The sequence below is a fragment of the Eleutherodactylus coqui genome, chromosome 8 (assembly GCF_035609145.1).
Source record: "Eleutherodactylus coqui strain aEleCoq1 chromosome 8, aEleCoq1.hap1, whole genome shotgun sequence".
NCBI classification, from domain to species: Eukaryota; Metazoa; Chordata; class Amphibia; order Anura; family Eleutherodactylidae; genus Eleutherodactylus; species Eleutherodactylus coqui.
The window spans coordinates 165,331,207-165,345,612 of NC_089844.1; the positions used below are offsets into that span (position 1 = coordinate 165,331,207).

At 52.9% G+C, this 14,406-nt stretch overlaps 2 protein-coding genes across 3 annotated transcripts; one reads left to right on the forward strand and one right to left on the reverse strand.

Moving 5' to 3' along the window:
- The first annotated feature begins 35 nt into the window (after positions 1 to 35).
- Positions 36 to 4,487, forward strand: LOC136577123 (bolA-like protein 2). 2 transcript variants are annotated; one of them, XR_010786440.1, is made up of 4 exons: positions 36 to 180; positions 1,735 to 1,832; positions 3,610 to 4,017; positions 4,058 to 4,487. XR_010786440.1 is itself a non-coding variant. In XM_066576870.1 (3 exons), the coding sequence occupies exons 1-3, from the start codon at positions 82 to 84 to the stop codon at positions 3,707 to 3,709; spliced, it is 297 nt and encodes a 98-aa protein (XP_066432967.1). In that variant the 5' UTR covers positions 36 to 81; the 3' UTR covers positions 3,710 to 4,487. The 2 variants fall into 2 exon arrangements, 1 of the variants encoding a protein (XP_066432967.1); XM_066576870.1 differs by having other exon boundaries at positions 3,610 to 4,487.
- On the reverse strand, positions 4,484 to 13,650 carry CORO1A (coronin 1A). Its single transcript, XM_066576868.1, has 11 exons — positions 13,545 to 13,650; positions 13,036 to 13,241; positions 10,036 to 10,158; positions 8,194 to 8,323; positions 7,939 to 8,120; positions 7,425 to 7,544; positions 6,047 to 6,151; positions 5,821 to 5,966; positions 5,688 to 5,745; positions 5,386 to 5,607; positions 4,484 to 5,229 (listed from the first exon to the last, which is right to left on the reverse strand). The coding sequence occupies exons 2-11, from the start codon at positions 13,231 to 13,233 to the stop codon at positions 5,125 to 5,127; spliced, it is 1,389 nt and encodes a 462-aa protein (XP_066432965.1). The 5' UTR covers positions 13,234 to 13,241; positions 13,545 to 13,650; the 3' UTR covers positions 4,484 to 5,124.
- Between the last annotated feature and the right edge of the window lie 756 nt (positions 13,651 to 14,406).

Here is a 14,406-nt window from a genome sequence, read left to right on the forward strand (position 1 = left end):
TCCTGTCTGTCACTAGCGTAGGAGTTTCCTGGAGGCTGCCGGACCAATGAGAAGCGCGGGGGGATGCGGTAGTGTGTACGCATGCGCAGTACCGGCGGGTGTATCATGGCTGGAGACGGGGCGATCAGCGCGGAGACCCTAAAGGAAAAACTGAGGCGAGAGCTGCGGGCGGAGCACGTGGTGAGGGGCGACACCGGGGGTCATGTGACTGTATCACTGTGGGGACTACAGGTCTCAGCAGGCATTACCAGCCCCAGTTCTGTCATATTTGTGCTGTGGTCTGTTATATCCGGGGTCTCCTGTCACGTGACAGGGCCCCCTTCTTATAGCCCGTGGGGATCCGTCCTTGTAGTCTTTCTGTAGTTGTCAGCTATTGGTGCAGCGGGAGGAGCTCAGTGACCACTGGGGGAAGGGGTGCGGCGGGAGGAGCTCGGGGACCGCTGGGGGAAGGGGTGCGGCGGGAGGAGCTCGGGGACCGCTGGGGGAAGGGGTGCGGCGGGAGGAGCTCGGGGACCGCTGGGGGAAGGGGTGCGGCGGGAGGAGCTCGGGGACCGCTGGGGGAAGGGGTGCGGCGGGAGGAGCTCGGGGACCGCTGGGGGAAGGGGTGCGGCGGGAGGAGCTCGGGGACCGCTGGGGGAAGGGGTGCGGCGGGAGGAGCTCGGGGACCGCTGGGGGAAGGGGTGCGGCGGGAGGAGCTCGGGGACCGCTGGGGGAAGGGGTGCGGCGGGAGGAGCTCGGGGACCGCTGGGGGAAGGGGTGCGGCGGGAGGAGCTCGGGGACCGCTGGGGGAAGGGGTGCGGCGGGAGGAGCTCGGGGACCGCTGGGGGAAGGGGTGCGGCGGGAGGAGCTCGGGGACCGCTGGGGGAAGGGGTGCGGCGGGAGGAGCTCGGGGACCGCTGGGGGAAGGGGTGCGGCGGGAGGAGCTCGGGGACCGCTGGGGGAAGGGGTGCGGCGGGAGGAGCTCGGGGACCGCTGGGGGAAGGGGTGCGGCGGGAGGAGCTCGGGGACCGCTGGGGGAAGGGGTGCGGCGGGAGGAGCTCGGGGACCGCTGGGGGAAGGGGTGCGGCGGGAGGAGCTCGGGGACCGCTGGGGGAAGGGGTGCGGCGGGAGGAGCTCGGGGACCGCTGGGGGAAGGGGTGCGGCGGGAGGAGCTCGGGGACCGCTGGGGGAAGGGGTGCGGCGGGAGGAGCTCGGGGACCGCTGGGGGATGGGGTGCGGCGGGAGGAGCTCGGGGACCGCTGGGGGAAGGGGTGCGGCGGGAGGAGCTCGGGGACCGCTGGGGGAAGGGGTGCGGCGGGAGGAGCTCGGGGACCGCTGGGGGAAGGGGTGCGGCGGGAGGAGCTCGGGGACCGCTGGGGGAAGGGGTGCGGCGGGAGGAGCTCGGGGACCGCTGGGGGAAGGGGTGCGGCGGGAGGAGCTCGGGGACCGCTGGGGGAAGGGGTGCGGCGGGAGGAGCTCGGGGACCGCTGGGGGAAGGGGTGCGGCGGGAGGAGCTCGGGGACCGCTGGGGGAAGGGGTGCGGCGGGAGGAGCTCGGGGACCGCTGGGGGAAGGGGCTCGGTGACTGCTGGGAGGAGGAGAGCCTTGTTCTGGGGGGATGCCATCATCTCCCAGAAAGCAAACAATTCCAGCTTATAATATTTTCCTGTGACTGCTGGTGCTTGTAGTGCTCCAGGTGTTTTTTGCTGCTCTCTGATGACATCACTGACCTCTCGCTCCTCTTTATGTCCTTCAGGAGGTAGAAGACACGTCCCCCAATCACTGCTCCACCAGCTTCAGGGTGATCGTCGTCTCTCCGGAGTTCGAAGGAAAAGCTCTGCTACAGCGACACCGGTGAGGGCTGCATACACAGTGCTGCATCCTGTACTGATCCTGAGTTACATCCTGTATTATCCTCCAGAGCTGTACTCACTATTCTGCTGGTGGACTCACTGTGTACATACATTACTTATCCTGTACTGCCCCTGAGTTACATCCAGTATTATACTCCAGAGCTGTACTCACTATTCTGCTGGTGGAGTCACGGTGTATATACATTACTTATCCTGTACTGCTCCTGAGTTACATCCTGTATTATACCCCAGAGCTCCACTCCCTATTCTGCTGGTGGAGTCACTGTGTACATACATTACTTATCCTGTACTGATCCTGAGTTACATCCTGTATTATACTCCAGAGCTGCACTCACTATTCTGCTGGTGGAGTCACTGTGTACACACATTACTTATCCTGTACTGATCCTGAGTTAAATCCTGTATTATACTCCAGAGCTGTACTCACTATTCTGCTGGTGGAGTCACTGTGTAGATACATTACTTATCCTGTACTGATCCTGAGTTACATCCTGTATTATACTCCAGAGCTGCACTCCCTATTCTGCTGGTGGAGTCACTGTGTACATACATTACTTATCCTGAGTTACATGCTGTATTATACTCCAGAGCTGCGCTCACTATTCTGCTGGTGGAGTCACTGTGTACATACATTACTTATCCTGAGTTACGTGCTGTATTATACTCCAGAGCTGCACTCACTATTCTGCTGGTGGAGTCACTGTGTATATACATTTCTTATCCTGTACTGATCCTGAGTTACATCCTGTATTATACCCCAGAGCTGCACTCACTATTCTGCTGGTGGAGTCACTGTGTACATACATTACTTATCCTGTACTGATCCTGAGTTACATCCTGTATTATACCCCAGAGCTGCACTCACTATTCTGCTGGTGGAGTCACCGTGTACATACATTACTTATCCTGTACTGATCCCGAGTTACATCCTGTATTATACTGCAGAGCTGCACTCACTACTCTGCTGGTGGAGTCACTGTGTACATACATTACTTATCCTGTACTGATCCTGAGTTACATCCTGTATTATACTCCAGAGCTGCACTCACTATTCTGCTCTGAGGAAGCAGCAGAGATCCCCCAGCATTCCGTCCTTGCTCTGGTGATTTGCCTCACCCCCAGCACTGTGCAGTCACATGATGGATAGTTGCCCTGTAGTATGGAGGTCTGGTTGTGTTGCTCTGGATGATGTGGTGGAGAGCTCTGTTTTCTAGAAGTTCTCTAAGGCCGCCTGCAGACGGGTGGAAATTCCGCGCTGGGATTTCCCGCGGAGTTTCCGCCCTTGGAAGCTGCCATAGGATTCCATTAGCAAACGCAATCCTATGCAGACGGCCGCAGTTTGTCCGCGCAAAATGTCGCGCGGCAAACAAACCATGGCACGGTCTCTTTCTGTGCGGGGCTCGCAGAGCCTCGCCCAGAAACGTCATTCCACCGGCTCCGGTCTGCCCAGCCGCCGGCCGATGAAAGATCTGGAGCTGCGGGTGAGTACGCACTGCTCTCTGCATGCACTCGGGGCCGGTTCCGCAGCGAGAATTCTCGCTGTCGGATCCGACCCGGCCGTCTGCAGGCGGCCTAAAGGATGATTATATGTGAACTACAACTCCCAGCATGCTCTGCAGGCCTCTGTATGACATGTCACAGCATGCAGGCTCAGTATTTCCAAGGTTCTACTCCCAGCATGCTCTGCTGCTGATGATATGGTTGCAGCTGCCCACTAGGTCTCCTCACAGTTTGTGACTCTCTGTCGCCACCTGCAGGCTCGTGAACAGCTGCTTGGCAGAAGAACTGAAGACCATTCACGCCTTTGAACAGAAAACCCTGACGCCGGCACAGTGGGAGCAAGAGAAGCAGAAGTGAAGCCCCCGCTCCGAGGAGTGTCGTGCAGGCTGGAGCGTCGGGACGGTCTCTGTGGACATTCTGGGGCTCGGGATGAGTCACCAGCACTGGGAGGGTTAAGTTTGATCTAATAATTGATGCGCTGAGGACTGTGACGTCTGCTCGCCCTGTGGGTGCTCAGATGTTGCAGAGGGGTCATGTCATGGGGGAACTCCAGATTCTGGGCACAGACATAGTTACATGATATTTGATTGCCTGCTGCCACAAATGGGGAGCTCACAGTATATAGATTTATATGTCCACCACTGGGGGGAGCTCCCTGCATACAGGTGTGCAGAGCCACCACTGGGGGGAGCTCCCTGCATACAGGTGTGCAGAGCCACCACTAGGGGAGTTTAAAGGGGAAATCCATACAGCAAAAAGCCCAGAATACCCATTTTAATATATACAGGTATGTACAGCTACCACTAGGGGGAGCTCACACTGTACTGTTATACCATAGGAATTCTATGAATCTGTGACCACTGAGCTCCACCTAGTGGTGGCTGCATAGATTTTTTTAATACGGTGAGCTCCCCTTAGTGGTGCTTGCATACAGCGAGCGCCCCCTGCTGGTGGCTGCATAGATCTGTATACGGCAAGCTCCCCCTAGTGGTGGCTGCAGCCAGCTGGTATTTTACAGTCTACTTTTGAAAGTGGAACTTTGAAGTATTTGCAATCTTTGATGTACGGCAGCGCCATTGTTGGCCACTTGTTACAGGGGCGCTCTAGGACCCTACCAATAAAGTACATGGCTGCAGACAGTTGGCTGTTTATTCTCTGGCATTCAGACAATAATAAAGATTACAATTAAAAAAAAATCCAAGGCGGAGAGTCGATGTCTTCCGTCAGCCTCTGGGAGCGCTGGGTGACAGCCAATATGGAGTCCTTCCAGCCCCCCAGAGGTTCGGCTTTTACACTAACCTCTCCAATTTTGCTGAATGAGCTGGCGGTGCTTCCTTACAGGACCCCAGGGAAGCTGCGTGCCAACCTGTAATGGGGTGTTGGTGGTCACCCAGCTTTCCTGGGAGTCTGTTAACAGAACTTAACGACCGGACAGAAGATGGCGACTCCAGGAGTTACAGTTGCTGGGGTTTTCTTATTTGCGGGGGCAGTTCAAGTATCAGTAGTATTTACACCTGGCTCCGCCCCTTCAAGATGAACAGAAGATGGTGGGAGGGGTCACGACTGGAAGTTTCATTAGCTCCGCCCCCTGCACTGTACAAGTCTGTTCATTTAGAAGTCTTCCTGGGTTTCATTGGAGAGGAGGGAATGACAAGGGGTTAAAGGGGTATTCCTATGATGTCACTGGGGGATTATCCAGGGCGGATCCAATGACCGGCGTACCCCTTTAATACCAGACGCCTCCCTCCTGTTGTGGGGGCTCAGAGCCGCCTCTAATTGGCCACTTTCCCCTCCAGATGGGCGATCCGTTTCTCCTGCTCCGCGACGGTCGCCTTGAGCTGCTTTATCTCCTCTGTGAGCTGCTGCAGCGCGGAGTCCTGTGGGGCGGAAGGACAGGTGTGTTATAATGGATGGCAGATTATTACGTGTCACCGTGGTCACTACTCAGCTCTGTGAGCCGGACCGAAACTAGACTATTACCGTTCACTGACAGCAAGCAATAATTGCCCGTTCTAGCTGGTGAAGCCTCTTACCGCACATGCCCCGCCCCCATCGGACGACTGGCTGCGTTTCGGTAGTCGTACGTTCAGGACGTTCTTGTTGACCTTCAGTTCTCGGCCCTTGCTGGGGACGTATCCGTCCTTCAGGGAGATGAGTAGCGGCTCAGCGTTTTTGCCGGAGAGCCATTCCTCCGCCGTGAGGGCCGGGTCCGGGCCGATGGTGTCAGGGTACAGATCCTCCTGGAAAAGGTCAGACTGTGGAGGAGAGGAGTGATAGTCAGAAGATCAGTCACACCCCTATGCCCACGCCATCCACCTGATACCAGCCATCTTACCTTCCTGGGCACCGTCATGGCGATCGGCTCACATTTCCTCTCGTGCAGCTTGTAAAATCTGAAACGGAATACAGACCACATAAGGGCACTGCCCTCTCTGACGCATAGGGTGCCACTCCTCCAGGGCACTTACCTGGCGATCTCGCATTTGTTCACCTCCAGCCCGCGCTTTGGCATGTAGCCCATCCCCCGCTGAGAGTCTTTAGTGCTGTGCACGGATAGGTAATGGATATACGGAGACTCGTCCGTCACCTCAAAGTAGCGGATGCTGCTGTCCCCCTATGTTGGGACGTAGAAAGACCCACGTTACTGACTGTATCCCAAAACTACACGCTGTGATATAAAACGCCAGCCCCTACCTTCCCACACAGGTAGAAGATATATGTATCAGGGTCAAAGAAAGGTATGAGGACGCCGCTGCTCGTGTCCAGCTCCTGCAGGGTGAGCGGAGAGTCAAAGGCCTTCTGTAGAGGGGAAGAAAACGGAAGTGAGCTGGGGGTCCGAGAAACTCAAGCTATCACGGCAATGCTAGAGATGCTCTGCAGATCTATGGTCATTCAGGTCATTGCTATCATCGTGTAGTCCGGCCGGGCACCACTAGGTGGCAGCATTCACATAAGACCTTCAGGAGTCAAGAAAACAGTTCCTGAGAGAAAGGTCCCTGCACAGGACCTTTGGGGTCTTAAGTTGTAGAAATCTTCCAGCAACATAACTTGTTTTCCATCCTGACAGACGCTCCACTAGTTCAGGAGTAGAAGACAACCAGGAGAACGTGGTCCTCAGTCTAACTTCCAAAGTGCTACTCTGGTATATAATAGCACACAAGTGCCCCCTTATGTCTGTGAGGCAGAACCACATGCTCCATTATGGCCGATAGGTTGTCATAAACCCGGGGAGTATCGGGAGGAACAAGAACCACACATGGACTCTGACACACGCAGACACGTGTTGTACAGTTGAATCTCAATATTAAGTCTAAATGAAGAAGTATAAAAAAGTGAATCGAAAGCAACAAAAACCGCCAAAATCTGAATGAAAAACCATGTGTGAACGGGAAGCAATAAACGGATACGCCCGAATAAAAAAGGATTAAAAATAACTGAATGGAAAACAAAGGAAAAAAAAGAAGTGCCTGGTCCATGAAAAAACAACCAAAAAAAGCATAAAAACACGAGTATGAATAGGAAACAAAAAAGGCGTGCGAATGGGAAAAAAACCCAAAAAATTCATGAGTATGGAAACAAGAAGGAATTATTGTACACAGACAGAGGTCGGCGTGTGTTAGATGTGTCAAGAGGGTATGTCTATATAAATATATACACCTCAGACCCCGGCCAGGTTTTAAACCTGTTAGGTGTTAACTGGATAACGCAGTAGGTCCCACATACGATAAAAACTCTTTATTGAACAATCCAGACAGACATGGAGGAGCAGGGAGCGTGTGCCGTCTTACACGTTTCAGGCAGGCAGGCTGCCCTTCATCATAGACCTTCTTGCTCCTTCATGTCTGTCTGGAGTTTTCAGGAAAGAGTTTTTATCCAACGCCGGACTTTCTCCGATTTCCTGAGCATCAGTCGTGGCTTGCAGCCGGTCCCTGTGTGGGAGCGTCTGCAGAGGAGCTGGTTTTCATTTCTGTTGGGTATCAATAGTTCATAGACACCATCCTCCAGTTCTTGCCTCCTTTCCCCTGTGGAAGCTATGATGGTCAGCGGCTAGCAGAACGTTCGATGGACTCACCGTATCCCATAAGGCGACTTGTCGCTCACTCATCCGGCTGAACCCAGTGGTCAATATCTTATCATCGGACACAAAGATGCCGCGCACCGGCCGGCTGCCCTCGTGGGGCTTCTCCTTCTCCTGCAGGAAGAGAATATAGACCTGGTTGTAACCTCTGGGGCATTGCACAGTGGTGTGTTCTGCTGCCCCCTGCTGGTGTCATTCTAAGGGCCCATTCACATGGGCGTATTTTTTGTCCGTACCCAGTCAGTAGTTTTGAACGCAGGACAGCAGATGGAAACTTTGAATTAAATTGGTGTATTCAGAAATGCGTTTTTAACGTGGGCCGAAAGAATCGCTGCATGTCCTATTTTGGTCCATATTAGGCACGCTGCCATCTTTTTTTACTACACCAATTTAATTCAATGGGTCTGTATTCAGTCTGTAAAATATCTGAACTGACAATCCGCCGGTGTGATAAGGCCCTTAGACTCGGGCTGAAGTCAGGATTGGGTGCGATGCTCTGCACACTCACCGCTACAATGGCGCCAGTTCTGGGCTCGATGATCCGGATCTTCTTGTCCTTGCAGGTGGTGCAGATCATGGAGCCGTTCCTGTTCCAGGCGACGCTGTATATGAGGTCGGTGTGGGTCTCGTCGATGGAGATGACGGACTGTCCGCAGCCCACATCCCAGATCAGGATGAGGTTATCGCAGCCTGCGGACAGGAGACAGTCAGAGTACAGAACGCTGCGGTATATCACACGGCTCGTCCTGTGCCCGCTTCTTACCTGCACTCAGCAGGATGTTCTGCGCCGTCGGGTGCCACAGTACGATGCCCACCCTCTTTGTGTGACCTTCCAGGGTGACAATGGGCTCACTGAGGGAGCGGGTCAGACCGCCGTCTGGAATCTCCCACACCTGGTATAAACAGTGGAGACGTGAGTAGCTGACGCAAACATACACAGCGGTACACGGAGTATCCCACCCGCAAAGATGAAGTCAGTCATACCGTGTTTCCCACCCAAAAAGACCCCGTCTTATATTAATTTTTGCCACAAAAGAGGCATTGGGTCTTATTTTCAGGGGATGTCTTATTACACTTACCTAGCCGACACGGGTCCCTCCCGCTGCTCTCCACAGCTCGACACGCTTCCTGCAGTTCTCGGCCACTCATGATTGGTTCTTTGACCGCTTCAGTGCATCTCTGGATAAACCAATTGATGGCTGTGATTGGTTTATCCAGCACTGCATTGATTGGTTCCTTGATTGCTGCTTAGCCAATCACAGCCATCGCTTCCTGGAGGTGAGATTTATGAATCCCGTAACCAGGACGTGATGTTGTATGAGCGGCTGAGGACTGCAAGAACCGCGCTGAACCACTAGAGAGCAGCGGAGGGACCTGGACCGAGCCTGCTGGGTAATGTATTGTTTTTCTATGTAGTGTAAGCAGGGCTTATTTTCGTAGAAACAGGGTAGTACACTCATTGTGAGAAACCCCCCCCCAGAAGACATTGTCTTTTTGCCATATAACCCGTTCTGCAATTCCATCTCAGGCAGATCTGTAATGATGAGAGTTGTGGTGATTAGATGGACGGTCCTGTCACCGGAGGTCCTACAAGTGGTTCCCCCCTTGGCCTATAAGAGGCTCTCGGAGGCTCCTTGTATGTAGTGACCTCCTCTTCCACTTCTGTAGAGCTTGTTGGCCACTAGACGTCTCTACGACACAGAGAAGACATCTCATACTGTTACCAGAGGGGGGCGCATTATTGGGATGTGAGTGGCTGGATGGCCATAGCAATGAATTTTCCGCCCCCCCGGCCGTTCTCTCCAGACTGTTAGGGGGTGTTGGGACCAGTGGATGTGTGAGGGCACACAAGGTGACCGGGCTCAGGACGCCCCCTACAGACCACCAGTAGAGAGTAGCATCTGACCAGACTGTTAGGGGGTGTTGGGACCAGTGGATGTGTGAGGGCACACAAGGTGACCGGGCTCAGGACGCCCCCTACAGACCACCAGTAGAGAGGAGCATCTGATCATCCGACAAGCACCAGCAGCTCCAACTGTTTCGTTGTCCGCCATCCAGAGACAGGGGGGACATCGTTACACTCCTGTGTTGAAACCATTCCCAGGCTCTTGGCTGAAGGACATTTGGTCTCACGGCCCCCATTACATGTCGGGCCTCTGACACCAACCGTCGGCTCCGTTTGTAGTAATGTTGTGAACTACGACACTGGACGCTACGGATGGGAACCGGATTGTCTTCAGGTTGAATCCAGGTTTAGTTTGGGCACTGACGACGGCCACTGACAATGAGTATGTATATATATATACACATACATACATATACACTTCTTCTAGGTGGCGATTGGTTGTGAAAAGGAGTGTACATATCAGGCAGAAAAAGGAGTTTTGGCCTGAAGATGCTGTGTATCACCTGTGCCTATGGCTATAAGGGTCTTCACAACTGCTAAGGCTTTACCCAGGACACGCAGATTACAGATCCCTTTAAGGGGTCAGTCGCCACCTTGGGGGTGATGGGTGGTTGGGGCTATGTGACCCTTTCTCATCCAAGCCCCCCCCCCCCCTCTATCAGTCCATCCCTGTATGATCTCTCTTCCCGCCAGTCTTACCATGACAGAGCAGTCCTCGGAGCCGCTGGCGATGACGTTGTCGTTGTGGGGGCACCAGTCAATGTCCAGCACAGGAGCCGTGTGCCCACAGACCACCGGCTGCGACTTGTCCAACCGTCCTGTCTGTGAAGAGATGACACATGAGGAAGACGCTGCAGAGCATCGCTCACTCCTGACCACGCTAATTCTGGACAACGCCTGCTGGAAACACTACATCTCCTACAATACACCACAGCAGACATACTGTATACAGACACAAGGGGGCAGCAGTGAGATCTGAGGCCCTGTAGCTGGCAGAACTGTGATTACAGCTCCGTTTGACAGTAGCTGAATGGGCTTAAAAAAGTGACACCCAGTGTGATAAGTCAGATATGCTGTCACTCCCCTTCCCCCACGCAGCAGATTACTGGGCGCAGGAGAGCGCTCCTCCGTGGGTAAAGAGGAAACCGCGTCTACGTGCAAATATCTGCGCTGACCGCGTCCCTCACGTGATGTGCCATAGGTTATACTGTGTTATCAGCTGTGCGATGAGCTGCGGTTAGACGCTCTGCAGCGCCGCTGGTGTTTCACGCCCGCCCCTCCCATCTCTGTGGTTTGTACAAGGAAGGTGTCGCGGCAATCGACCTACAGGACCAAATAAGGTCAAATCTGAGCGTCGCGTCCCCAGCACTTCCCCTATCACAGCAGACACTGTTCCCGCCACCCCACAGGCATCACATACATTCAGGCCGCTTCGCGTATTTGCGCACACGAGCATACGGATTTTGCGGAATGAACAATGCGTTTTTGCGCACATTGGCGTATTTCACTGTACTTTTTGCGCCCGCAGATCACGTTCACTTGCGTGCGACAAACAAATTTTGCCTCGATTTAAAAGGCTGATTAGTCTAATGAGTTCCAAATGTGTTCGGAATTACGTAGCGTATCGCGCATCTCTTTGCGTATTGCGCGCATTTGACTTCTATGGGGATTTTTAGTGCGTCGAAAATAGAGCGTGCAGCAGTTTTTGCGCAAATGAAGTGCAGAGGAAATTGTGCGATGTGAACAAACCAATTGAAATCAATGAGTTCTAGTCTGCGTACTGCGTGCGTAAATTTTGCACGTGCAGATAAACGTGCAAATAGGTCCGTGTGAATCTAGCCTCACCCTGCGACAACCCATAGCTACATCATGTGTCCGACAACCAGGGTTGGATCAACCAACTACCCCTCCCACATGCTCCTCAACAACAATTATATCGCCACACGCCTTAAAGGGGTTGTCCATGGTTTAACTCCTTCAGCTACTGACACATAATTCTGCTGCTGGTTATCTGCACCTTAAAGGGGTTGTCCACAGAAAAACATGGCCACCGAAAAGTAGCGCGATACCGCACTCTTGTGAAAGCTGACTAAAAGAATGTCTGTTTTTGTTCCCCACAGCAACCAATCACAGCGCAGCTTTCATCTTACCTCAGCAGTATAAGAAACATCAACCAATCACTACGCAGCTTTCATGTTACCTCAGTAGTATAATATATAGCAACCAATCACAGCGCAGCTTTAATGTTACTTCAGCAGTATAAGAAACATCAACCAATCACAACGCAACTTTCATGTTACCTTAGTAGTATAATATATAGCAACCAATCACAGCGCAGCTTTAATGTTACCTCAGCGGTATAATATATAACAACCAATCACAGCGCAGCTTTCATGCTACCTTAGCTGTATAAGACATGAAAGCTGCGCTGTGATTGGTTGCTAGGGGCAACAAGGGCAGATTTTCTGTCAGACAGCTTTTTTATAACCGTGCGGTGTCAGGGTACTTCTCCGTGGCCCCCTGTAAGGCTTTGTCATGTTAGTGCCTTAAGGAGTTAAATCGTCATCCTCTGCGCCGCTCCTCACTTTTATGATGGTCATAAGACGATTTCCCCCCTGAGGAAATCACATCCCCCCTCACACATAGCGGCGGCATGTCACGGGGACACACAGAGGCCATTGTGTGCTGCCATCTCTGCTCAGCCCCTGTGTGTGTGACCCCCCGCTCCTGCCAGCGCTAGCGCCATCTGCACTACCAGGCTCAGGTATCTGCCCGCAGCACCGTTGCATCCGATAATATGTACACCATTCATAATAATACATATATCTGCGCCATTTCTTCAGATCTGTAACATCAAATATATACCCTCATTATGGCAGCTAATGGATGGGAATAATGGCGCACATTAAAAAATATGTCGCCGCCATTTACGTAATGCTGATGTCACCGCTATAAGGCTCCGGCACACCAGCGTTTTTCTGGTCCATTAAAAAAACCAGACATCATACGGCTCATATCACACATATAACACGCGCTAGATGAGACTTGGCCGTTCAAGTCAACGGGGAGAGAGAAAAACGGACAGCACTCAGATGAAGAAGAAAAAAAAAAAACTAGCTCGTTTCCGGTTTTTTTGTGGATTTGAAAACAGATGACACAAAAAAAAGGGGAAAAAAACGGACACACGGACCAAATATGGAGGCCACGGAATTGTACACTTATGAAAAAAATGGCCGTTTTTCTGCAGACATAGCTTTTTTTTAATACAAATGCGCACCTCGCCTCAGACTGCGGGTTCCTGAAAGCTCCTGGTGCCAGATCTGTACTTGGCGTCAACACCGAATTTAGCGCAATGACTATAACGAGATAGTGGGATGACATCATATATCATGGCGCCACCTACAGCATGGATGCTGGTCCCATCAGACATGGCGCGAAGTTGAATGGGCAGCTCCGTATTGATGCCAGGCTTTTGCCCCGCCACGCGTGTAACTGGCAGTTTCTACGTGTGAAGTGGGCGGAGTTAGCAGATCTATGTACATATATGTCTATAATGCCGTCCTGCAGCCTTTTCACCTGCATCAGCTCTCTCCACTTCCTTTGACAAAACCACAACATCCTGACCGCAGCCAACGCTTACAGCTCTGCAGGCACTTCTGTAAAATGAATGCGCCCAGCCGTTCATCTGGAGTAACCCACCTTGGATAGGGGCAAGACCATGAAGGCGCCTCCGCCACTCGCCTCCACCACGATGGCCAAGAATTTGGGATTGACGGCGCAGAAGTTGCTGTCCCATGTATTCTGAGATACGCGGATGTCGTCGTAGCATTGGTCGGCCTTCACCGGCTGCCCGAAGACATGGCGGAACTTACTGGTGCGGACGACCTTCCTGCTCATGATGAGGCCTGCCAAACGGGGAGAATAATGATTGATGAGGAGGGGCGGCTGATATAGAAGGGGGGCACAAATATAATATAGACCACAGTAAGAAGAGTAATGGTTTAGGTCCTGGTGTCAGGAGGAGGCTGTGTAAAGGACGTAGTGGTCAGCAATATTAGCATCCTCAAAGCTGCAACCAGGACCTGAAATGACTCAGAAGCTTATTGCATCCCATATGGGACCTGTCAGGGGTTCGTCTCCCCTCTCTGTGCCCACTGGTAAGCTGGTATCTTGCAGAGTGCCATAGGACGTGCGTCGCTGCCCCTTACCTGGGTGTGCAGAGGGTCCGGAGGAGACTGATGCTTGGTGTCAGCTGCCTGGAGTCTGCATCAAACTTCTGCTTTTTAGAAGCATATTCTGCAAGAAGGGAGGAGGAGGGCAGGAAGCGGAGGGGGTGTCTTGTCTTCCTTCTCGGCAGGGAAGGGCAGGACATGGTTAATGAAGAGTCCTGGGCGTACAGTAATAAAGGGTTAATAAGATGGATTGTACCAATATCATACAATGCAGGAAACTGACAAAAAGGGGTTATGGAGGACTTATAGACCACCAGAGAGATATGCTGAGTGGATGATGGCACCATACAATGTGAACCCATAGACGTGCCAGTCACTGTACCAGGGCTTGTACCCGGTATTTACAGGGTGGTGATGGCAGACACTAAACCCACCGCCATGGCATGAGAGACAGGACACTAGAGGGGGGAACACATTAGATGGAGGTCAGCTGAATCTGATGATTATGATAGTAGCGGACGGACATCTAATGTGTATGGGGGTGTTCCCAACATCGGGTATCTGGCAACAGAAGGATCAGGCTGTTGGATTTCATCATGCCCAGTCCTTTTGTACTCGGGGACCTACACTACCCCTGGGGATGTCACGGGGGTCAGAGGGGTCTGGTGTAGGGACAGAGGGATCTGGAGAAGACAGATGAGATGGGAGTAGTACATAGGGGTCTGAAGGGAGGAGGCAGAGGAGTCCGGAAGGAGGAGGCAGAGGGGTATGAAGGAGAAAGGGGGGGCTGGAGGGAGTTGAAATGAGGGTCTGGAGGGAGGAGGAAGAGAGGTCCGGAGGGAGGAGGCAAAAGGGTCCAGTGCATGAGACAGAGAGGTCTGAAGAAGGAGAAAGGGGG